General features: G+C 41.7%; 1 protein-coding gene across 2 annotated transcripts in view; it reads right to left on the bottom strand.

Annotated features, from left to right (window-relative positions):
* Window positions 1–8,878: 8,878 nt before the first annotated feature.
* LOC125455521 (alpha-1-antitrypsin-like protein GS55-MS) overlaps window positions 8,879–26,074 on the bottom strand; it is a 49,662-nt gene continuing 32,466 nt past the window's right edge. For both annotated transcript variants that reach the window (XM_059649051.1, XM_059649052.1), the window contains exons 3-5: window positions 17,076–17,346; window positions 13,948–14,095; window positions 8,879–9,291 (exon numbers count right to left, since the gene is read on the bottom strand). In XM_059649051.1, coding sequence (XP_059505034.1) covers window positions 9,103–9,291; window positions 13,948–14,095; window positions 17,076–17,346 — 608 coding nt within the window. In that variant the 3' untranslated portion in view covers window positions 8,879–9,102. The remainder of the gene's footprint in view (window positions 9,292–13,947; window positions 14,096–17,075; window positions 17,347–26,074) is intronic.

Raw genomic sequence — 26,074 nt, 5'->3', positions numbered from 1 at the left:
TGAAATGCAATCTTAATAATCTCTTTACAGTACTCACACCAGAAAGATTTCCCTTTTCCATCACATCTATAAGGTTGAACTTGATGCTTCAATTTCATGTCTCAAGAACCTTATTGCCTCATTCATAAGTTTTCAAATGACTGAGCTTAGACTTTGTTGGCTTAAAATAACACTTTCAAGCTTTAAACCAAATGCTTTTGATCTGCAACTTCCAAGTGAAACTCCTTACACTGAGGTAACCTATTTTTTAACCTCATTTTGAACTATTTCCCTTCTTCAGGAGCAGCTGTTTTACATATCCAGCTTCAGCCATCAGTTCTGCTGAAATCAGAAGATTTCTTTCAGCTGTAAGAGATAATGGGAACTACAGATGCTGGAGAATCTGAGATAACAAAGTGTGGAGCTGGATGAATTTCTCCTGAGATGCTGCTTGACCTGCTGTGTTCATCCAGCTCCACACTTTGTTATCTTAATTTCTTTCAGCTATCTGTGTTTCCCTTTGGCCAAAAAACAAAGACATAATTCCAGTTCCTGCTAACTGAAGCTTAATGCAGAATGGTTTGCTCTTGTCCCATTAACTCAAAAGCTCATTATTCATCAGGAAATCTCTCTCCCATATTGTGTTTTAAAATAAATAACAATAGCCACAAAATTACTTGCAAGTCAATCATTACGTGCATTCACACATGCCCAGACCAAATCCCACTTACCTCTGGTTCAAAATTAACAATAAATCTTAGTTGAACTCATTGCATCACAATATAATCATTTAATGAACTCTTGAATGCTTTGATAGAATCCTCTACTGCACTTCTAGATAGTTAATTCCAGATCCTAACTAATCCCTATTCCCAATTCCTTGGCCTCTGCCACATCCACTCCCAGGATGAGGCATTCCACTCCCGCACATCCCAGATGTCCACATTCTTCAAGGACTTGCAACTTCCCCCTGCAGTGGTTGAGAACGCTCTTGACCATGTCTCCCGCATTTCCCACAACACATCCCTCACACCCCGCCCCCGCCACAACCGCCCAAAGAGAATCCTCCTAGTCCTCACATACCACCCCACTAACCTCTGGATACAACGCATCATTCTCCACCACTTCTGCCATCTACAATCCAACCTTACCACTAAAGACATTTTTCCATCCCCATTCTTGTCTGCCTTCCGGAGAGACCACTCTCTCTGGGACTCCCTTGTCTGCCCCACACTCCCCTCCAACCCCACCACACCCAGCACTTTCCCTGCAACCGCAGGAAGTGCTACACTTGCCCCCCATTCCTCCTCCCTCACCCCCATCCAGGCCCCAAGATGACTTCCCACATCAAGCAGATGTTCACCTGCACGTCCGCCAATGCGGTATACTGCATCCGCTGTACACGTTGTGGCTACCTCTACATTGGGGAAACCAAGCGAAAGTTTGGGGACTGCTTTGCAGAACACCTCCGCTCAGTTTGCCAAAAACAACTGCACCTCCTAGTCGCGAACCATTTCAACTCCCCCTCCCATTCTTGAGATGATATGTCCATCCTGGGCCTCCTGCAGTGCCACAACGATGCTACCTGAAGGTTGCAGGAACAGCAACTCATATTCCGCTTGGGAACCCTGCAGCCCAATGGTATCAATGTGGACTTCACAAGCTTCAAAATCTCCCCTTCCCCTACTGCATCCCAAAAACAGCCCAGCTCGTGCCCACCTCCCTAACCTGTTCTTCCTCTCACCCCTCCCTTCCTCCCACCTCAAGCCGCACCTCCATTTCCTACCTACTAACCTCATCCCACCCCCTTGACCTCTCCATCCTCCCTGGGCTGACCTATGCCCTCCCTACTTCCCCACCTATCCTTTCCTCTCCACCCATTTTCTCCTCCATCCATTTTCAGTCCGCCTCCCCCTCTCTCCCTATTTAATACAGAATCTTCTTGCCATCCCCCTTTTCTGATGAAAGGTCTAGGCCCGAAACATCAACTTTTGTGATCCTGAGATGCTGCTTGACCTGCTGTGTTCATCCAGCTCCACACTTTGTTATCTTGGATTCTCCAGCATCTGCAGTTCCCATTATCTCCAACTAATTGCTGTGTGATTTCTTTTCTTACATTACATTTGCTTTCTTGCAAATTACTTTAAATTGTATGCTTTCTTTCTCAATCTATTTTTGAGTAGTACAGCTTCACCCTATCTAATCTGTCCAGATCAATAATAATTTTGAAAGCTTCTATATAATCTCCCCTTAGCTTTATCCTCTGTGGAAAGCAAACCTAACTTACTGTATTGAGTTACATAATTTAAGTGTCTCATTCCTGGAATCATTCTCATAAATCTCCCTGCATTCTCTCCAGTGTGTTCAAATTTTTCCTACAGTGTGACACCCAAAACTGTACACAATACTCCAACTGAGGTCTAATATCCTTTATAAGTTAAGCATCCTTTTCTATTGCTCTCGCGCTCTATACCAGTAGTAATACTGATGCACCACAAGTTGAGATGTTATGTCAGTAACTGTATAATGTCTGAAGTAGAATTTTCCCTCCATTGCTATGTATGCCCAACCTCACAATTGGAATGCTGATGAAAAAGGTGTTACAGAGGGCAGTTTGGTGGGCAGTTTAGCTCAGCTAGCTGGAGGGCTGGTTTATAAAGCAGTGTGGTGCGAACAGTGTAGGTTCAATTCTGGCACCAGTTGAAGTTGCCATGAAGGACTATCCCCTTCCCTGAGTCATGCTGGTCCTTAGATTAAATCATTATCACATTGTGTTTCTCTCTGATGAAAGAGCGACCCTATGGTCTGGTAAGACTATGGTGACTTGACTTGAATTATATTTGAAAATGGATTTAAAGGACGCCTTATTTTCCAATTGCATTTGTTCTACCTTTGCTACTTGGCATTCATCATTAGCTCTTTCCATATGTCTTGTCGATAGGTTTAGCATTACCTCATGTTCCAGTACCTTTTCTATTTAACTAGCATAAGAACATGAGATGATTGTCAATCTGATGACAATAATGGCATGCACATCATCAGACATAAAGCTTTCAACAATCTTTCAAAGTTTTCCACAGGGAAGTTTTTCAACCGATGCATCAACATTTGTATGTTCCTAATTGACTTGTGCTGCATGTGAACACACATTGTCCAAATGGCTAGCACAATTCTTTTAAATCATAATATGTATTTATTCATTTCTTGTGCTATGAAGCCTTGTTAACATGGGGCATAAACATTAAAACAAACACAAAATGCTGCAGATGAAATAAAAACAGAAAAAGCTTAAAACATTTAACAGGGCTTGCAACATCAGCATTAGAGAAACATTTCAAATCCATTACTGCTCTTCTTCAGAACCCGAATTTCAAAAATAACATTAAAGATCTCAACTATTCTTAAATTGTCTGATGGTCATTGCCAAGTCAAACAGAGTTGGTGACCTATGTCCTCACTGGATAAGTCAATGGTTTGGTGTGAAACAACTATTCAGGGATGTGGGTCAGTTATGAAAATTAAGAAAGAGGTGTTGCTTTTAATCATCCTCTTAGTGCCCACATTGCAGTTTACAAGATTGTTTAATGCACTGAAATCAACATACTGATGTTTCTGTTACAATTATAGCAGTTAATTTTTGATATCTATTGGTTGTTTAGATAACAAGATGAAACGTAACTGACAATAATGGACAGTTTTATTTGGGTGAGGCAGGAAGGCAATTTATTAATCTCACTGTTGTCAAGCAATGGGAGTCTTTAACAATAGCTCTGTCAATTGAGGAGAAAGAAACTATTGACATAGATGATACAAAGATATCAGCCTTCAGCCTGGTATTTAAAATGCTGTAAGCTTTTTTTAATAATTGCCTCAGCTCTGAAATAAACTGGGAACGTGAGGCTTAAGAAATGAAACAGGAAAATATCACAATGAAGAGTGCTTTAAATCCATTTTCACATCTGATGAATTACAAGCTACCCTAATATCAGCAACTGAGGGGAGAAAGAGCAATATTAGAGAAAAGGAGAAAGTTCAATTAAAAATGTAAGTTATGAATGAAAAAGATACATAAGAGAACACAAGTATAATGATTATCTTTCTTGTTTCGTTATAAAACTTTTACATGTGCAGTTCAGACTAATGAATTGATATTAACTGTATAGGTTAAAAAAAAATCGGTTTGGTTCTCCTGCTGTGACACATGTAAAATTTCTAGATATTGTAACCTGAGATGTTATTGTTTGGATAATAAAAATAGTATTAAAACAGTTTTGAAATGGATATAGTAATCCCATCAACTGTAAACCTGAAATATCATAAGCAGTCTGGAACATTCTATTTCAGGAAGGTTATATTAGCCTTGGAGTGAATGCAGCATTGATTTACGAGGTTAATTTCTAACATGAAGATTTAGCTGTAGGAAGAACTGCACAAACTATTGTGGTATTTCCTGGGATTAGATGGTTGAGGAGTGGTTTGATCAAAGTTTGCAACATATTACAAAGAGCAGATGTGACAGATTACGAGAAACTATTTCTAAAGATTAGAGCTTAATCTTCTAAGAATGCAATTTGAAAACTCTTTTTGACTCAAAGTGGTGAAAATTTGGAATTTTCTCCTGTGAAATACCTAGCTACATTACTCATTTTAACAAGGGGATTGATAGAGTCTTGTTAGCCATAGTTGTTAAGCAATATGTGAAAAACTAAATTAATGGAAAACTTTTTACTTCAAAAGGTGACATTTAAACAATTTACTCAAAACAGGCAAATTGTTTCTGTACATTTTGATCAACACAACTGAAAAGCACACACCGGTTTTGCAATGAACATTTCAACATTAGGTAAACAAAAAGAAGATTTATTATTTCATTATACAGTTTTGGTTTCAGGATATGGGCTAATCTGACAAGACTTCACTAGTTAGGCATTTCTAGGAACTAAAACATTCCTAAAAAAAAGAACTTGGATTTTTTTTAAGCGATAACAAGGTGTAGAGCTGGATGAACACAGCAGACCAAGCAGCATCAGAGGAGCAGGAAAGCTGACGTTTCGAGCCTAGACCCTTTTTCAGAAATTCTCCAGCATCTGCAGTTCCTACCATCTTGGATTTTTTTAAATTCACTGAGGGGACATGGGCTTCACTGACTGAAACAGCATTTCTTGCCCATCCCCAGCTGTCCTTGAGAAGGTGAAGGTGAGTTGTCTACTTGAACTGCTGGAGTCCATGTGCTCAAGGTAGACCCATGATGCCATAAGGAAGGGAATTCCAGGATCTTGACTGAAGGAATGGCAATATACTTCCAAGCCAGGATGGTGAGTGGCTTGGAGGGAAGCTTGCGGGTGTGGCATTCCCATGCATCTGCTGGCCTTGAACTTCTGGATGGAAGTGGTAGTAGGTGTGGAAGGTGCAGTCTAAGTAGCTTTAGTGAATTTCTGCAGTGCGTCTAGTGGATAGTACATGTTGCTGCTACTGAGCATCAGTGGTTATGGGAATGAGGTGCCAATCAAGCTGGCTGCTTTGTTCTGTAGTGTCAATCTTTTTAAGTGTTGCTGCAGCTGCACCTATCCAGGTATTCCATCACACCCCTAACTTATATTTTGTAGATGGTAGACAGGCTTTGTATTGTGTCTTCTTAGCTTTTTAGCTGTTGTGGTGGCAGTATTTAAATGGCTAGCCCAGTTCAGTTCCTAGCCAATGGTAACTCCCAGGATGTTGATAGTGGAGAATTCAGTGATAGTAACATCTTTGAATATCAATGGGTGGTCATTAGATTGCTTCTTATTGGAGATGGTCATTACCTGGCATTTGTCTGACATAAATTATTGTTGTGATTTCTCAGCACAAGCCCAGGTATTATCCAGGTCTTCCTGCATTTGGGCATGGACTACTTCAGTATCTGGGCAGTTGAGTCATGCTGGATATTGGGGGTGATCATCAGCAAACATCCCCATGTCTGATCCACATGGGGATGTTTGCTGATGATCACTCCCAATGTCCAGCATGACTCAACTGCCCAGATACTGAAGTAGTCCATGCCCAAATGCAGGAAGACCTGGATAATACCTGGGCTTGTGCTGAGAAATCACAACAATAATTTATGTTAGGGGAAGGTCATTAATCAAGCAGCATAGAACACTACCCTGAGGAACTCCTGCAGTGGTGTTCTGGAGCTGAAGTGACTGACCTCCAACAACCAAAATCATCCTCCTATGTATGAAGTATGACTGCAAGCAATGTGTGTATGTCTCCTGATTCCCATTGACATCAACAGCTGGCACTCTCATTTTACCATTTAACACTATTCATGATTCCAAACTGTCTCAAGCACTTTACAGCCAATGAGATACTTGCTATCATTGTTACAATATAAGAAATGTGGCAGCCAATTTGTCTTCACACAAAACAACAAAATGATAATGATTAGATAACTTATTGTGGTAATTTATGTTAATGGATAAAGTTTGGCAAGGACATCAATAGAAGAACCTTGCTAAGCCTCTTTAGATAATGCCAGGTAAGTGTCTACATTCATCTGAAAGGGAGGAAGGATCTCAGTTTTACTTCATATTTGAAAAAGTGCATATCTGACAGTGTAGCACTCCTGCAGCACTGCGCCAAGGTACCAGCCTAATATTTACGCTCAAGTCTTTGGAGTGGATTTGAACCCACAACATTCATAAATGAGAGTGCTACAGATAAACCATGGTTAATACTGCATCCCGCAGAAGGTTATGATGGACTGTCTCCTTGAACATGAAACCCTCCATCGATGGTGCTCACAAGTACTCATAAAATATTAAGTTTGAAATTTTGTATGTGGACTTCTAAAATATATTTGATAATATTACTTATAAGATTTGCTGGCAAAATTGAAACCCCTAAGATTAGAGCTTACATTCGTAGCCTTTCACAGGAGCTGGGGGAGTGATTAGCTGTGCTGCTGAATATGTAGATCATGGAAGATATTACCATGACTGCTGCCAAAGAGGATATAGTCTCTTCACTGCTGGATTCATAGGTTCTGGATAGGTTTGCAACAATGAATGTAGAAAGGACAATTCCTCTTGTGAGTGAGTCCAGAGCTAGGGCCCCTATTCTAAAATTAAGGGTCTCCCTTTTTGATGAGGAAATGTCACTCAATGGTTGTTTGCATGTCTCTGTCTCAGAAGGTGTGAGGTAAAGTCAGGAGATGAACAGCCTGAAAAGGGACGAACAGTAAGCAAGGCAAATAAGAAGAAAAGGAAGACGATGATCTGCCAGGGATGCCTTTTGCAAGTGCTGTGCCAAGGCCAGTTGGGCTTGAGGCTTGGATAGTGCCAAGGTTGGGGTAGTCCGAGTCTGCCTTATCCAAGGCCTGGATTGTCTAAAGTTAGGGCGGGCAGAGACCAGCGTTGTACCAATGTTGAGGGTCCAAGGCCAGAGGTGTCTGAGATTAGGGATGTCCAAGGATGGAGCTATCCTAAGCTGGGGTATCTGAGTCTTTTTCTGATACAAACTACAAATAAAATTTTAACCTGTAAACAAAAATATTGTTCAGCTAACTCAAACTTAGCTGAAATCAGGCCATTCAGCTCATTGAGTCTGCTCTACCATTCAATCATGGCTGATAAGTTTCTCAACCCTACTGTCCCCCTTTCTTCCCATAACCCTTGATCTCCTTGACAATCAAAAACCTAACTATTTCCGCCTTAAATATACTCAATGACCTGGACAGAGTGGATTTTGGGAAGATGTTCCCATTGGCAGGAGAGATTAGGGTCTGAGGGCACAGCCTTAAAGTAAAGAGAAAACTTTTTGGAATGGAGATAAGGAGAAACTTCTTTAACTAGGGACTGGTGAATCTATGGAATTCACTGCCACAGAACGCTGTGGAGGTCAGATCATTGAGTAAGTTTCAATTGGATCTCCCATCATGCTTCGAAACTCTATCAAGTATCGACCCAGAGTCCTCAAATGTTCCTCATATGTTAAGCTTTTCATTTCTGGGACCATTCTTGTGATCCTGCTCCAAGGCCGTACACCTTTCCTGAGATATGGGGCCCCAAACTGCACACTATACTCTGGATGTGGCCTGACTAGAGCCCTATTGAACCTCAGAAATATATCAAATCCTCTCAAAATAAATGCCAAAGTTGCATTTTCCTTCCTAACTACTGACTCAACCTGCAAGATTACCTTGAGAATATCCTGGACTAGAACTCCCAAGTCTCTTTGCACTCCAGACTTCTGAATTTTCTCCCCATTTAGAAAATAGTCCATGCTTCTTTCTTTTTACCAAAGTGCTTGGCCCTTCACTTTCCCATATTGTATTCCATCAGCCACTTCTTTGCCTATTCTTCTAACCTGTCCAAATTCTTCTGCAGCCTCCCTGCATCCTCAATTCTACATGTCCTTCCAGCCACCTTTGTATTGTTTGCTAATATTTATTTTGATGTTTCTCATGGTGGAAATTGCAATATTGTGAGAAGCTGCCAAGGTAAACTTGGTGAGTTGCTATTATACATCCTATAGACTTCACAAAGAATAGAATAGTTAATTGCTGTGACATAGCACAGATAATAAGCAGCCTTTACCTATTTGACACAAACCAATCCTTCCCCAGCAGGCATAGGCAAATGCTTGCCCTTAAAATTTTACAAATGGGATTTTGAGCATACTGTGAGTTTGATCTATGTGGATTGGACCTAAATTTTCAATTCCAAATAGCTTTGCTCAGCCAGTGTAACCTTATAAAATTGTTTGGCTGTGTAAAACTGCAAAACAAGAATCAAAGCATCATCCAATTGAAAGTAGCAATCAGCTCTTCTGATCCTTCTTAGTCATCAAAGAATAGAAAATAAATTTACTGCTGTGACTTCATAAGCAGTTTTCAACAAAAAAAATCACACTGTAAAAGTTCAAATGCATCATCTACTTTAATGTAAATTATACTAATGATACTAAAACCAGGCTTCATACAAAGCATGATATACAATGTCTACATTAGATACACTTGGTTTTCATTACAGAGAGCTGAATTTGACTAAATTTTGAGCTATTTAAATGTTGACAGCTGTTGCAAGTAACCTCATTGTTTTCAACATATTGATTCTAGACTTTTTGTGGACGTTTGCACCAGTATTAAACAGTGGGGTTCATCACTCTCCCTGCAAACAGGACACTCTTGGTGCTGTGTTCAGCAATTAATAGTAAGAAGGGTCTGTTCAATTTAAGTTGAGGAGGCCTTGACATCGGCATCAAACCAACTCCAGTAACTGCTGAGGCTTCAGTTCCTCTTTCATCGATATCCAGCACAGCCTCATGAATCACCTATAAGAACAAGGAAACATGAAATCTGATTACTAAAAGTAATGGCTGGAATGTTATCAGCCTTCCGAGAAGCACTGGGAGGAGACAGAGGTGGTAACATGGCATCAAGATGAAAGCCTAGCCTGCTCCTGTTGCCATGGGATACTTCCAGCAGTAGGAATGGCAGCAGCTTGGCCAGGCAAAGGCAAATACCCAGTTAAGGAATTGCTCCTGTTTCACTGACACTATGATCTGATTTGCTTTGGTTTGATTTAGTTTAGCACTGTCATGTGTACCGAGGTACAATAAAAAGAGTTGTCTTAAATGCTTTACAGGCAGATTGTATTATGTAAGTGCATCAGAGTAACAGAACAGAGTGCAGGATACAGTGTTACAGCTGCTGAGAAGGTACAGAGAGAGATCAATATTAACATTTAAGAAGTCCATTCAAAAATATGATAGCAGTGGGGAAGAAACTGTTCTTGAATCTGTTTGTAAACTTTCATATCTTCTGCTGAATGGAAGAGGGTGGAAGAGAGTATAAGTAGGATTGGGAGGGGGGTGTCTTCAGTTATGTTGGTTGTTTTCCTGAAGCAGCAGGAAGTACAAATGATGTCAGTGGATAGGAGGCTGGTCTACGTGATGGATTGGGTTGTGTTCACAACTCTCTGCAGTTTCTTGTGGTCTAGGGAAAGTAGTTGCCATATCAAGCCGTGATGCATCTGGATAGGATGATTTCTATGGTACATTATGATGCAGATGTGGTAGGATGTCAATCACTGAGTCTCCCCAAGACTCTGGGATTGTTCCTTAAGGATTGTTCCTTAACCACCAAACTCTCCCTTCATTATGAATACTATTACCTTCTGCTTTATTGATTTTAATAGAACCAGTACTGCTTTGAACCTTACTTTATTCCAAGCTGGCAGCTATGTGTTATTGTATACACTCACCCTGCCTTCCTTATCTTTGTTATGTTTAGCTAATGTATTGAACCAAAATCTCCATTTAAAGCTCTTTATGGATGAATTACCTTGAAGATTTCCTATGCTAACATTTGGAATTACTGATTCAAGGTTTTAGCTAAACCGTGAAGTTTGCAGGGGTAGAGGGAAAACAGGTTTGACAAAATTCCGAAGTATTATTTCCCAGAAAGTTGAAACTGTGAAAGTCCTTATCTCCTTCAGTATTTTCTAACATTTACAATGTATGTTTTGAAAAGCATTGTTTGGTATCTCTAAGCTGCTGTGCCCTCATATATCTCATGCTGGCATTTGCTACAAATGTCTTCTGCTACTTCAATAGTCTTATCACGCTGCTTAAGATACAATGTTAAACATTTAATTAAAGTAACATAATCTGCATGTTACTGTTCTGAGGCTATACTTGAACCTTTGCCAATTATTTTATTTAAGGGACCCAGTCTTTAACTTGGTTTCCCAATAAGTAATTTATGTGCTGCTGCAGTTCCACTCAAACACTAGAATCATTGAATTGTTTATCACAAAGGCTAGCCATTTAATCCATCATCACTCTGCTCACTGTCTCAGACAACTGCTCGATCAGTTCCTTAATTCTCCTTTTGACCTCAGAAAATGTTTTGAGGTTATTTTACCATTAATCTGTTCTAATCACAATTGTTCCATTCATGTTATGATGTATATTGCATCGCACTTTCAAAGGAAGAATGACCTTCTGATCTCATCTTGACCACCTAAGAGTTGGAGACAATGGTGAAAATGGTCAAACAACAACAACCACATAGATTTTCTCCTAATTGGGGGATAAAAATGAACCCTGCGGGACATAGGAGAATGTGGTAGTTAAATGTAGCAGGCATGACTGGGAAAACTGCACACAGCACCCACATTAGCAAGGTAATTGATAGTGAAGATATCTGCAGGAATGTATTAATGGTTCGGGTTGAGTGGGCAAAAAAGTGGCAAATGGTATTCAATCTGAAGAAGTGCAACATGAGCATTTCTGAAGGGCAGAGTAAGGGGATATACAATAAGCAGAAGGATATTTAGATGGGCACAGACAGTAATAGACCTGTGAGTGCCTGCTCATAGGTCTCTGAATGTACTAGTACAGGTTGATCAAGTGGTAAAGAAGGCATACAGGATGTTTTCCAGCATTGAGCGAGGTATTGGATACAAGAGCTGTAATATATATAAGAACTGTATGAAACACTGGTTAGACATTAACTAGTGTTTTGAGTATAGTTCTGGTTACCATTTTGCAGGAAGAATAAAATTGCTCAACGGGGAATATAGGAGAGATGTATAAAAATATTGCCAAGGCTTGAAAATTGCAGGTATAAGGGAATATTAGATCAGGTTAGGGTTGAATCCCTTAAAATAGAGGAGGCTGAAGGGTGACTTAATTAAAGTATACAAAATAATAAGGAACTCTAAAGGAGTGGACAGGAGTGATCTATCTTCATTAGCAGTGACGGCAGTTATTAATGTACACAGCTTTAAGGTAATTTGTAGAGCATTAGAGGGTCTTTGCGAAGAATCACTTTCACCCAGAGGGTGAAATTCGCTGTCCAGTTTGGTGATTCACATGGAAGCCCTCAACTCATTTAAAACAAGCCCTTAAAGCACAGTCACTTGCAAGTCGATGGATCAGGTGCTGAAAAGTGGGATTAGAATGGTCAGCTAATTTATTCTGCCTGTGCAAATATGATGGGCTGAATGGCCTCTTTTTGTGTTGTAACTTATGTGTTGTTCTATGGTTTGGATTTTTAACCTAGCTTACATATTTCGCAAAAGACCACATGGTTTTAAGTGGGATAGAGAATGTACCTATTATGATGCACCAGGAATTGCAATTATTTGGGACAATCTACATGGAACTAATCATCTTTTTCCTGTCTCCTGCACTAATTGTCAATGACTTTTACTTGGATATCTGGTACCTACTTATTGCTAAATTATGGATTCTGGAGTATTGCTAATAACGTAGAAGCATCTGATAGTGCTTGTCACAGTTGCAATTTATTTCTGTCTGATCATGGACTGTCTCTGGTTTTAAGACTCATTCTAGATTTACACAGATCAATGAGATATAGCAATTCTCCTGCTGCCCTGTGCAGATGAGCTCAGGTTACTTAAAGATGGAAAAAAAGTGATAGCCTTGTTACACCAGAATCTCTGACACCATTTAAATTTGCCTTTAGGTAACATAAAGTGAGGTAGACCTTCAAAAGTTGACATATAAGAGAAAAATCATGAGAAATTTTTGAATGAATAATTACCTCAACAGATGATTATTTTAATTCTGAGATAATGGGAACTGCAGATGCTGGAGAATTCCAAGATAATAAAATGTGAGGCTGGATGAACACAGCAGGCCAAGCAGCATCTCAGGAGCACAAATGCTGACGTTTCGGGCCTAGACCCTTCATCAGAGAGGGGGATGGGGAGAGGGAACTGGAATAGTAGGGAGAGAGGGGGAGGCGGACCGAAGATGGAGAGTAAAGAAGATAGGTGGAGAGAGTTTAGGTGGGGAAGTAGGGAGGGGATAGGTCAGTCCAGGGAAGACGGACAGGTTAAGGAGGTGGGATGAGGTTAGTAGGTAGATGGGGGTGCGGCTTGGGCTGGGAGGAAGGGATGGGTGAGAGGAAGAACCAGTTAGGGAGGCAGAGACAGGTTGGACTGGTTTTGGGATGCAGTGGGTGGGGGGGAAGAGCTGGGCTGGTTGTGTGGTGCAGTGGGGGGAGGGGACGAACTGGGCTGGTTTAGGGATGCAGTAGGGGAAGGGGAGATTTTGAAACTGGTGAAGTCCACATTGATACCATTAGGCTGCAGGGTTCCCAGGCGGAATATGAGTTGCTGTTCCTGCAACCTTCGGGTGGCATCATTGTGGCAGTGCAGGAGGCCCATGATGGACATGTCATCGAGAGAATGGGAGGGGGAGTGGAAATGGTTTGCGACTGGGAGGTGCAGTTGTTTGTTGCGAACTGAGCGGAGGTGTTCTGCAAAGGGTCTCCAAGCCTCCGCTTGGTTTCCCCAATGTAGAGGAAGCCGCACCGGGTACAATGGATGCAGTATACCACATTGGCAGATGTGCAGGTGAACCTCTGCTTAATGTGGAATGTCATCTTGGGGCCTGGGATAGGGGTGAGGGAGGAGGTGTGGGGACAAGTGTAGCATTTCCTGTGGTTGCAGGGGAAGGTGCCGGGTGTGGTGGGGTTGGAGGGCAGTGTGGAACGAACAAGGGAGTCACGGAGAGAGTGGTCTCTCCGGAAAGCAGACAGGGGTGAGGATGGAAAAATGTCTTGGGTGGTGGGGTCGGATTGTAAATGGCGGAAGTGTCGGAGGATGATGCGTTGTATCCGGAGGTTGGTAGGGTGGTGTGTGAGAACGAGGGGGATCCTCTTGGGGCGGTTGTGGCGGGGGCGGGGTGTGAGGGATGTGTTGCAGGAAATACGGGAGACGCGGTCAAGGGCGTTCTCGATCACCGTGGGGGGAAAGTTGCGGTCCTTAAAGAACTTGGACATCTGGGATGTGCGAGAGTGGAATGTCTTATCATGGGAGCAGATGCGGCGGAGGCGGAGGTATTGGGAATAGGGGATGGAAATACTTGAACATGCAAACAGTTTGCCTAGGTTCTACAACCTTTCATTGATTAAAGATTGACTAATATGTGTACTTCCGTTAAATATTTTACCTTCGACACTTGTACTGGTCCAGATTTAGTGATTTTGGAGAGGTTTGCATTATTAGTGAAGATGTCTACAATGCCCATTGCAATCAGCAGCTGCTTGAGTTGGTAGGTCGATCTCAACGATAACTTTGGGAGGTGTAGATCCACAGACCTATTTGGTATCAGAAATAATATATTTATTTTCTCCAAATTTATACACTTACCTTAAATTTTCTTTTTAACTTTTATTTTCATTTCTTAATTTTGACCTCCAACTTAGATATATAGTTAATGATTTATTCCTGGTTTTCATTCACTGGTTCTACACTTTGCAGGGTGATGGTGATTTTTGCTTGAACGTAGTTCCACTGTAATAGGCATTTTCCTTAACAACCATTCTTTACATGAGAGATAATGGGAACTGCAGATGCTGGAGATTCCAAGATAATAAAATGTGAGACTGGATGAACACAGCAGGCCAAGCAGCATCTCAGGAGCACAAAAGCTGACGTTTCGGGCCTAGACCCTTCATCAGAGAGGGGGATGGGGGGAGGGGACTGGAATAAATAGGGAGAGAGTCCCCTCCCCCCATCCCCCTCTCTGATGAAGGGTCTAGGCCCGAAACGTCAGCTTTTGTGCTCCTGAGATGCTGCTTGGCCTGCTGTGTTCATCCAGCCTCACATTTTATTATCTTGGAATCTCCAGCATCTGCAGTTCCCATTATCTCTGATACTATTTTAACCTCACTGCGAAGCCTCTTCCAGGGATGCCTAACCTGAAGAAGTTACCCTCCTCCCTCCGGACCAACCTCAGGGAATCTCTCTCCCATTGCAACTCTCTTGTAATCTCTTCGGCCTTGAAACTGCTCGACTCTCCATCTTCGGTCCGCCTCCCCCTCTCTCCCTATTTATTCCAGTCCCCTCCCCCCATCCCCCTCTCTGATGAAGGGTCTAGGCCCGAAACGTCAGCTTTTGTGCTCCTGAGATGCTGCTTGGCCTGCTGTGTTCATCCAGCCTCACATTTTATTATATTCTTTACATGTGAACAGTCTCAGTCAATGTTAAAGGCCACTTACAGGGCAACTTTGCAGAGGAGTTGGTTCCTGCATTACCGTCACATACTGCCCATATGCTGCTTTTCCAACAGAGGGCACTGGATAGCAATTAGGAACAGGAAGACTGGTAGCTCTGTAAGCATAGAGAATCTCAGGAATCTACAAAGAATCTCCCTTGTTGGAAGAGGTTTTGTTTTAACAGGAAAATGTTCTAAATTTAGAGTAGTTCAACTCAAAAGCAGAGTTTTACATTTATTCTGACATCAACTGTATATTTTCAGTGATAATGGGAACTGCAGATGCTGGAAAATTCCAAGATAATAAAATGTGAGGCTGGATGAACACAGCAGGCCAAGCAGCATCTCAGGAGCACAAAAGCTGACGTTTCGGGCCTAGACCCTTCATCAGAGAGGGGGATGGGGAGAGGGAACTGGAATAAATAGGGAGAGAGGGGGAGGCGGACCGAAGATGGAGAGTAAAGAAGAGAGGTGGAGAGAGTGTAGGTGGGGAGGTAGGGAGGGGATAGGTCAGTCCAGGGAAGACGGACAGGTCAAGGAGGTGGGATGAGGTTAGTAGGTAGCTGGGGGTGCGGCTTGGGGTGGGAGGAAGGGATGGGTGAGAGGAAGAACCGGTTAGGGAGGCAGAGACAGGTTGGACTGGTTTTGGGATGCAGTGGGTGGGGGGGAAGAGCTGGGCTGGTTGTGTGGTGCAGTGGGGGGAGGGGACGAACTGGGCTGGTTTAGGGATGCAGTAGGGGAAGGGGAGATTTTGAAACTGGTGAAGTCCACATTGATACCATATGGCTGCAGGGTTCCCAGGCGGAATATGAGTTGCTGTTCCTGCAACCTTCGGGTGGCATCATTGTGGCAGTGCAGGAGGCCCATGATGGACATGTCATCGAGAGAATGGGAGGGGGAGTGGAAATGGTTTGCGACTGGGAGGTGCAGTTGTTTGTTGCAAACTGAGCGGAGGTGTTCTGCAAAGCGGTCCCCAAGCCTCCGCTTGGTTTCCCCAGTGTAGAGGAAGCCGCACCGGGTACAATGGATGCAGTATACCACATTGGCAGATGTGCAGGTGAACCTCTGCTTAATGTGGAATGTCATCTTGGGGCCTGGGATGGGGGTGAGGGAGGAGGTGTGGGGACAAGTGTAGCATTAAAATTATTCAAAACTAATAATGCATTTTGTACCTTTCTTTAATTTTAAAAATTGTCTTTGAGTCCTACTTCGACTCAGAAATCGATATGGAATAAATGGGCTGGCATGGTGGCTCAGTGGTTAGCACTGCTGCCTCACAGTTTGATGGACTTGAGTTCAATTTCATCTGTGTGAAATTTGTATATACTTCCTGTGTCTATGTGGGTTTAGGGATAACAAGGTGTGGAGCTGGATGAACACTGCAGGCCAAGCAGCATCTCAGGAGCAGGAAAGCTGACATTTCGGGCCTAGACTCTTCCTCAGAAAGGGGGATGGGAAGAGGTTCTGAAATAAATAGGGAGAGGGGGGAGGCAGATCGAAGATGGATAGAGGAGAATATAGGTGGAGAGGAGACAGACAAGGATGCCTAACCTGAAGAAGTTACCCTCCTCCCTCTGGACAAACCTCAGGGGAACTCTCTCCCACTACACTTTAACTTGTCTGTCTCTTCTCCATTTAGCTGTCTTCTAAGGCATCTCAGTCTAAATTTAAGTTCTCTACTTAGTCTGCTAGGATTTGAACTTATGCTTTCCAAAATGATTAACTGAGGTTCTTTCTTTTATTAACCAAGTAACATCACCACTACACCACTGCACTCTCATATGCTGCTAGGAAATTGCAAAGGATCAATTTATCGGAAGTGGAATTCAAATCTATGCTTCAGAGAAACATCAAACTGAAGGCAGTTGGATCACTCCAGTGCACTGATCTTAAGCGTTACCCTTTTGACATCTCTTTCATGAATGCAAAAGATATTGGGGCAATAAGATCATGCAATCTAAAAGAAAGTTACCACAAAATCATGGATCTTTTGCTACTTTGTCACTGATTGTAACACATCACCTCTGTGTAGATGGAAAATAATTATATTTAATTTTATTTCATTGGTTCAACAAACTTACCCAATCCGTAATGATGTTATTAAGTGCTGAAAATTGGTAATTGTCAGGTTTTGTTCCACTCCTGCCAATTTTCCTGGGTCTGGTAGTATAAGCACAAGAGAAGCATTTCCTCTGTATGGAATCAAAATCACGGAACTAGCAAGTTCTTCATCATAATTCATAGCATATCTTCCCTTTCTCTTCATCATTTGAACTTTAACTGTTGTTGTATCATCGACGTGAAAGTCATCTTCATAGGTTTTCTGAGGATCGAAAGGTTTCATCCATTTGCCTAAAAGGACCAAGTAGTGATGATGAGAGATGTTGTAGGTGTTCTGAAGAGTCATATTGGATTCAAAATGTTTCTCTTTTCATGTAAGCCACCAGAAGTATTGAATTTCTCCAGCATTTTCTGTTTTTACATTATCTTACAGACAATGAGAGTCTTAGTTTACTCACCTGTTTGTAAGGGCGTTTTTCCTCAATTCTTAAATACTAACACAGAGATGATTTCCAAATCCTTCTATTGCCTTGACACTCCCTTTCAATGAAATCTCCTCCACCATTACAACCTTTGGATTTCATTCATTTTGGGACCTCATACAGCTCTGGTTTGAATAACTTTGACAGCTTGCTACCTGGGCTCTAAGCGCACAAATTACTTCTTTAAGTTTCTCCATTTTTTCCCCCTAATCAATGTATTCAGAGATACTATTATACAGCTCTAGAGCAGGTGGGGCTTGAATCCAGGCTTCCACCAATACAAGAGACTTTATCACTGCACCACACAAGTTGCTCTTTAAAGTCTACCCCTTTGGCCAAGCTTTTGTCACATGTCCCAGTATTCCCTAAGAGTGGCTCGGTGTCAAGTCTTCTATCAAGATGTTTAATTACATTAAAGGTCTATTGATAAAAGTTACTCATATTAATTTCCTCTTTAATCTTGAAGATATGAAATAAAATTCCATAGAAATTCTTAAAAGTCGCACTTATGCCATTTCTACTAATGTAGGTATTATAACAAAATGACACATTTTCTTTCCTCTTTCTAATCTCATTAAATGAAATTTAATGTGCCTGGGGGCAATGGAATTCCTTCTTTCAGGCTTACCCAGGGAATATTGATGCTGGTCAACTGGATATGCCCAAAGAAGGAATTTTAGCTTCCTTGTATAAGGAAACAATTAGCCTCCACCAAAGAAGTTGTGTTCTGATGATGAGTTTGAATTCAAGAATTCAACAGCTGTTGTGGTTGTGAATATTATCAAATTAATATTACTCAATGCATGACAATTATGATAATCATTGTTTATTATAAATACATATTTCAAGTCAAAACCAAGTTAGATTTCTTGCTATTCAATGCTTCCCTGTCATTTTGAAGGCCTTTAATGCAATAACTCAAAGTCTAAAATTGAATAGGTTTGGGATTAATAACTGTCTCACCTTTATTGCCACAATTTGTTCAGGAAGACAGATCCCATGTCAAATACTATGCAAACATGAGCAACTACAGATTGCAATATTGCATATGTCATCCTTACTCTTCAACACATTCCTGTAGGGAATTCTATTACCCCGTATCAGTATATACTCTAGGCCCTTAGATTCATAAAGCTACAGGCCTGTACACAACACATGCATAGCTAACATAAAATAAACTGTTTCAAGTAATGTTTGTTTGATGGCTCTGCCAGATTGTACACAAAAGTGACTCCAGTAGAGGCAGAGGTCAAGTGATGACGACAAGCCAGCAGTGCACTATACAATTGCATTCTCATTTTATTTAAAAGCAAAAGAAAATTTGCAATCACAAGTTACACAAATTACGAAATATACATGGTGCCAATCAATACTTATTCATTAACAAAATAGTATGCCAACCCATGTCCGTTCCACTTTTGCCAGTCACTGCACATGCATGGCATGCGTAGTTTATAAATCATGCAGGTCTCGTAATGATACAGATATTCATTGTTGTTGGCCGTTTCTCACATATTTAATCTTTCCTAATGTGTCTCCTTCTCCAAGGAGCATTGTTTCTAAGGCTGTTGCCACGGTAACTGTTATTGCTGACCCATGTTTATTGCTGGGGAATGCAGGAACTCTGGGTCTGATGGTCTGTGCTTTGCGCAGGCCACGACATTGTATCTTTTTGATCCACTCTCTGTAGTGAAGGAAATGTCTGTAGTTTCGATGATGTATTTATTTGTTCATTTTCATCAGATACAATCGAGGAGTCAACTGTCATACTCGGATCTCACATTGCTGTAAAGGCTGAATTTTGTTAATAACGTTTAATATTTGTTAGCAATGTTGTGAGGTTTTATCAATGTGAAATTTGGCTTTTTGTCATTCCTCCTTGACTGTCAATCATGCCTATTATTAATTGCAACTTCAATAGTTTTTACACTATTGGAAGAGTAGATTTGGACAGGCATTACATCAATCTTTGGTCTGGATTACTTTCCATGTCTTCTGTAGGTGTGTTTCTCTGCTCAAAGATCATCTTCAATAGGTCTGGATTTTCATGGTTTCTTAAGAATCCCTTTGGTGATCTTCACTGCTGCCTCAACTTTTCCATTTGACTGGGTCTAGTGTGGAGATGATATGTGCTGTTGAATTTCCCAATCCTTAATGAATTGAGGGCCATTATCACTCAGTACAACTTCTAGAATGCTGCAATGACTTTCAAACATTCTACTATTTCATTGAAGTCACTATGTGGAAGAGCCAGTGTTGGACTGGGGTGGACAAAGCTCTCCGAAAGCTTAAGATTTCAAATAAACCTGTTGGACTATAACCTGGTCTCATGCGATTTCCAGTATTGAAGCTATTGATGCTAACTGGTCAACCTCCCAGGGTCAGAATAGCAGTTGACAGTGTCCAGGTAATCATCCCTTGCGAGAGTGAAGAGACCTACCTCAAGCTTCAACTCACACTGATTCTCCCACCAGTTTCTGTGAGCTGTGGCCTTTAATTAGTAACTAAGATCCTTTGTAATTAGTGTACCAATCAACCTACCGTGCCTTTAAAGAACTGAAAGATCCTGGAGAAAGGACAGAAAGTCCTGGCAAACTAGAAGAAACATTTCAAAAAACCCTCTGGACTGGCACTATGGAATTGCGTTTCCTGGGTTTTTTTATTCCACTGCACTCATAAAATACACTTCTTTTCAGATCTGCCTGTATCCGTATGTAGTTGTTTAAAAGGGGGGTTGAGTTTTTAATAGTGGTTGGTTGTTGGTTGTTGGTTTAGAGATAGTAGGAACTGCTGATGCTGAAGAATCTGAGATAACAAGGTGTAGAGCTGGATGAACACAGCAGGCCAAGCAGCATCAGAGGAGCAGGAAAGCTGACATTTCCAGCCTAGACTCTTCTTCAGAAATTTCTTTCTGAAGCTTTTCTGACGCTGCTTGGCCTGCTGCATTCATCCAGCTCTATACCTTGTTATCTCCGTTGTCGTTTTATAGCTTTTTCACTTGTGATTAAAATGTACTTATTTGTAATAAATAACAATTATTGTTAAGTGTAGGAGCCAGGTCAGTGCTTTCCTTAACTTGATTCCAACAAACAGGCAAATAAGGGACTTTGCAAACTTTGATTAAATCATGCGTTTTTGTGGCAACCCTGGAGTAGTGGGGCTTGAAAATCAGCAAACTTTCTCAAGTGAGTTTTAACAAACGTTCGGGGGGGGGGGGGTTACAATTAGATTATTTTGAAACAGAAATGATAATTTGGTTTCAGTATTAGGAAGTGATAAAGAAAACACCAGGTTGTGTGCTGTTATCAAGAAATGGCACTGGAAATTGCAAAAGATTTCCTGCAGGTGGCAGAGTTGTCACTGATCGTCTTAAGCAAAACTGCAAATCAGGTTAATTGAATTCCAAGTAATTTGGTGATGGCTTTGCCCGCTAAAACTAAGGCAAAAATATTTGCAGTACTATCACAGCATTTGGGTTTAGTAGAAATATGAGAGACAAGGTACTCTAGATATTGACAACATTAGAGTTCGCTATTATTCATTTATACCCGAAACAACTTGAATTTAAGAAGCTGGGGACAGAATTCCAAAGGGCAGCAAAAGATAAAGAAAAGGAGATGATTTAAAAAAAGCCAGGAAATGGAAATGAAAAAAGTAGAATTACAATTGCAAAGGGAAAGTGAAATGAGACAAGGGAGAGAGAGAGAGGGAGAAAAATGAATAGCAGCTTAAAAAGATGTATGTAAATAAAGTGCTAAACTAGACTCTGATAAGGAGAATATGAGTCATAATTTGAAGTCCAGTAAAAAAAATTTTAAGCTTGACCAGGCCCTGCCAAAATTTGAGGAAAATGATATGGAGGTATTATTTAAGAAAATAGCAAGATAAATCAATATGTGAAATGGAGATTGCCAATGCAGAGTAAGCTGACAGGTAAAGCACAGGAAATTTATGCTTCAGCGAGAGACGAGAATTCAAGGGATTGTAATGCAGATAAAATAAAAATTATTGTGGCTACTTATGGGGAACAAGTTTTGAACAGTTGAGCAAACTAACTTGGAATTTGAATGAGTTAAGCAAAACAATTTTGACAGGTAGAAATAAGCACAAGATACTAAAATGCTGTATGATATCCTTAGGAGCTCTTGTTGAAGATTTAAAGGTAGCAACTGTTAGATAGGCAGCTGTATGAGCTGACGATTATGAATTATACAAAGAACTAAACCTTTTGTACAAACTCTGGTGCAGCTGCACTTGGAGTTTTGCGTACAGTTCTGGTTGCCGCAATATAGGATGTGGAAGCATTGGAAAGGGTGCAGAGGAGATTCACCAGGATAACAAAGTGTGGACAGCTTTTGTGCTCCTGAGATGCTGCTTGGCCTGCTGTGTTCATCCAGCCTCACATTTTATTATCTTGGAATTCTCCAGCATCTGCAGTTCCCATTATCTCCAACAAAGTGTGGAGCTGGATGAACACAACAGGCCAAGCAGCATCTTAGGAGCACAAAAGCTGACCCTTCATCAGAACCAGGCCCAAAACATCAGCTTTTGTGCTCCTGCATTCTCCAGCATTTGCAGTTCCCATTTTCTCTGATCACAAGATTTACCAGGATGTCTGATGAAGGGTCTAGGCCCGAAACATCAGCTTTTGTGCTCCTGAGATGCTGCTTGGCCAGCTGTGTTCATCCAGCTCCACACTTTGTTATCTATTTACCAGGATGTTGCCTGGTATGGAGGGAAGGTCTTATGAGGAAAGGCTGAGGGACTTGAGGCTGTTTTTGTTAGAGAGAAGCATGTTAAGAGGTGACTTATTAGAGACATACAAGATGATCAGAGGATTAAAAAGAGTGGACAGTGAGAGCCTTTTTCCTCGGATGGCAATGGCTAGCACAAAGGGACATAGCTTTAAACTGAGGGGTGATAGATATAGTACAGATGTCAGAGGTAGGTTCTTTACTCAGAGAGTAGTAAGGGCATGGAATACCCTGCCTGCAACAGTAGTAGACTCGCCAACTTTAAGGGCATTTAAATGGTCATTGGATAAACATATGGATGATAACGGAATAGTGTAGGTTAGATGGGCTTCAGGTTGATTTCACAGGTGGCAACATCAAGGGTCAAAGGGCCTGTACTGTGCTGTAATGTTCTATGTTCTATGTTTTATCTGTCACCCACATAAATTCAAATGGAGTAGACAGTGGGAAAGTGAAAGGAAATCAAGTAGCAAATAGCTAAAGAATAGATGGTTGGTAATGGCCCAAAATTTCCTCCCCAGTTTAGAAAGGAAAGCTCTGGAGGTGAAAATGGAAGATCAAATTGTCTCCATTGAAACAAAATGTGATACATCATTAAGAATACTGAAATTATGAGGGACACATATGTAACCTAAGAATGAGTCTAAAAGGGGAACTCAAAATGAAAATGTCCTGGACAAAGTTGTCACTGTAACTACAAATAAACCACTGGAGATAAACACTGTTGTGAGTGCAGTACAAGTACAGAGGGTACTTGAGAGATATGAAAGGACGTTGTCTAAAGAGAAGTTAATCTCTTTTACTTCAAAACGGTATAGCCAATTACCTAACTATATGTAGGGATACGGGAGTCACTCAAACTCTTTTCCTGGAGAAAGATTTACTTTCTGTCCAGGGAGCTCAGTGAAAGTTAAAATATTGGTAAACAGGACAGGTGGAGATTATATCCTGGTTCCATTATGCAAAGTCCAGTCAGAATGTGGCTCACTAATTAGAGTACTGGTAATTGAGGTAGTTCAGAAATTACTCACAGGTGGAATATATTTACTCCTGGGGAATGATTTGACAAGATTGAAAGTTATAACTTTGCATATGATCATGCAAAGTTCAAGTGAGGCTAAAGGGATGGAACCATTGCAAGAATGCTTCTGGGTATTTTTCCTTTGTTTGCGGAGACCAGAATGGTGGTCAGACAAAATCCATCATCAGAGATCTCAGCAATACTGAGGCAAGTCAGGGTAACCAAAACTCTGTTAAAGAATGAGGATAATTCAAAAGAAGTGTTTGATATGTTTTTGATATTTGAATTTTAGGAAGAAGATCCAAAGTTAAACAAGTAGGATAAGTGAGATAACATGGAAGCTGAGGTTAAAGGAGTTTTGGAGCAGTATTGTGTTGGAAACTGAGTTGTGATAAGGTAGTGGAGAGATCTTCACAGGCCTGCTAGCATAATTAGTGTTAGCAACCAGATATTATAGGGAGATATTGCATGAAACACATGAAATTCCTATGACATAACATATCAGAATGTGGAAAATACATATATAAATAAATAGTATTTTTTAATAAGGCTAAGACTTCATAAAGAAGTGCAATTCTATAAAATAAAATGCACTACATAGAATTTTACCAACACATTTAATTCCCACACCAGTTTTTAAAGCACTGTCTAGTCAACTGTTAGGTTATTGTGTAGGATTATTGCCAAAAAAAATGCTAAAAGCAAGATATCAGTGAATATCCTTACTGTGATGGATATGACACCCTGACTGCCAGAAGCTATTCCTCTCAGATCCATTATGCCTAAGGTAGTCATGGAAAAGTTAATTTAGCTTTTAACTCACTATGGATTGCCAATTGAGATGTAATTAGGTCAGAGTTCTAATTTTAAAGTTTTTTTTCAGAAGATCATTAGCAGTTTGGGTATAAAGCAGCTAAAGTCAACTGTGTGTCATCCACAATTATGGGGAACTTTGGTGATATTCCACCAGACTCTCAAAATCATGATGAAGACACACTACTATGAATACCTACAGGATTGGGACAAAGGTTTATATTTCTTATGTTTACTACCAGAGATGCCAAAATTAAGGTACTGGGTATAGTCTGTTTACTTAATTCACAGTCTAGACATTCAATGTTCATTAAATTTGATCAGGAAAAGGCTCTTAGGACAAAAAAAAGTATCAATGTTTCTAGAAAAAACTCACTGCAGCATACAGGGTAGCACATAAACATTGAACATTTCATAGGTTAAAATGAAAGAGTGAGACAAAGTTTCAACAAAATAGAATGTTTCTACAAGCAGATGATGAACTAGTGTTGTTGCTTGCAAAGCTTCATTTGCAGAGGCAAAGCTCTGTGGTACATGATAGCTTGGAATGCTCGTAAAGCAACTTATTTGATAGAGATAATAAAATGTGAGGCTGGATGAACACAGCAGGCCAAGCAGCATCTCAGGAGCACAAAAGCTGACGTTTCAGGCCTAGACCCTTCATCAGAGAGGGGGATGGGGGGAGGGAACTGGAATAAATAGGGAGAGAGGGGGAGGCGGACCGAAGATGGAGAGTAAAGAAGATAGGTGGAGAGAGTGTAGGTGGGGAGGGGATAGGTCAGCCCAGGGAAGACGGACAGGTCAAGGAGGTGGGATGAGGTTAGTAGGTAGCTGGGGGTGCGGCTTGGGGTGGGAGGAAGGGATGGGTGAGAGGAAGAACCGGTTAGGGAGGCAGAAACAGGTTGGACTGGTTTTGGGATGCAGTGGGTAGGGGGGAAGAGCTGGGCTGGTCGTGTGGTGCAGTGGGGGGAGGGGATGAACTGGGCTGGTTTAGGGATGCAGTAGGGGAAGGGGAGATTTTGAAACTGGTGAAGTCCACATTGATACCATATGGCTGCAGGGTTCCCAGGCGGAATATGAGTTGCTGTTCCTGCAACCTTCGGGTGGCATCATTGTGGCACTGCAGGAGGCCCATGATGGACATGTCATCGAGAGAATGGGAGGGGGAGTGGAAATGGTTTGCGACTGGGAGGTGCAGTTGTTTGTTGCCGACTGAGCGGAGGTGTTCTGCAAAGCGGTCCCCAAGCCTCCGCTTGGTTTCCCCAATGTAGAGGAAGCCTCACCGGGTACAGTGGATGCAGTATACCACATTGGCAGATGTGCAGGTGAACCTCTGCTTGATGTGGAATGTCATCTTGGGGCCTGGGATGGGGGTGAGGGAGGAGGTGTGGGGACAAGTGTAGCATTTCCTGCGGTTGCAGGGGAAGGTGCCGGGTGTGGTGGGGTTGGAGGGCAGTGTGGAGCGAACAAGGGAGTCACGGAGAGAGTGGTCTCTCCGGAAAGCAGACAGGGGAGGGGATGGAAAAATGTCTTGGGTGGTGGGGTCGGATTGTAAATGGCGGAAGTGTCGGAGGATAATGCGTTGTATCCGGAGGTTGGTAGGGTGGTGTGTGAGAACGAGGGGGATCCTCTTGGGGCGGTTGTGGCGGGGGCGGGGTGTGAGGGATGTGTCGCGGGAAATGCGGGAGACGCGGTCAAGGGCGTTCTCGATCACCGTGGGGGGAAAGTTGCGGTCCTTAAAGAACTTGGACATCTGGGATGTGCGGGAGTGGAATGTCTTATCGTGGGAGCAGATGCGGCGGAGGCGGAGGAATTGGGAATAGGGGATGGAATTTTTGCAGGAGGGTGGGTGGGAGGAGGTGTATTCTAGATAGCTGTGGGAGTCGGTGGGCTTGAAATGGACATCAGTTACAAGCTGGTTGCCTGAGATGGAGACTGAGAGGTCCAGG

This window comes from Stegostoma tigrinum, chromosome 10 (assembly GCF_030684315.1).
Source record: "Stegostoma tigrinum isolate sSteTig4 chromosome 10, sSteTig4.hap1, whole genome shotgun sequence".
In the NCBI taxonomy this organism is placed as follows: domain Eukaryota; kingdom Metazoa; phylum Chordata; class Chondrichthyes; order Orectolobiformes; family Stegostomatidae; genus Stegostoma; species Stegostoma tigrinum.
The sequence above is the reverse complement of the archived record's forward strand: the minus strand, read 5'-3'. Positions and strand labels throughout refer to the sequence as shown.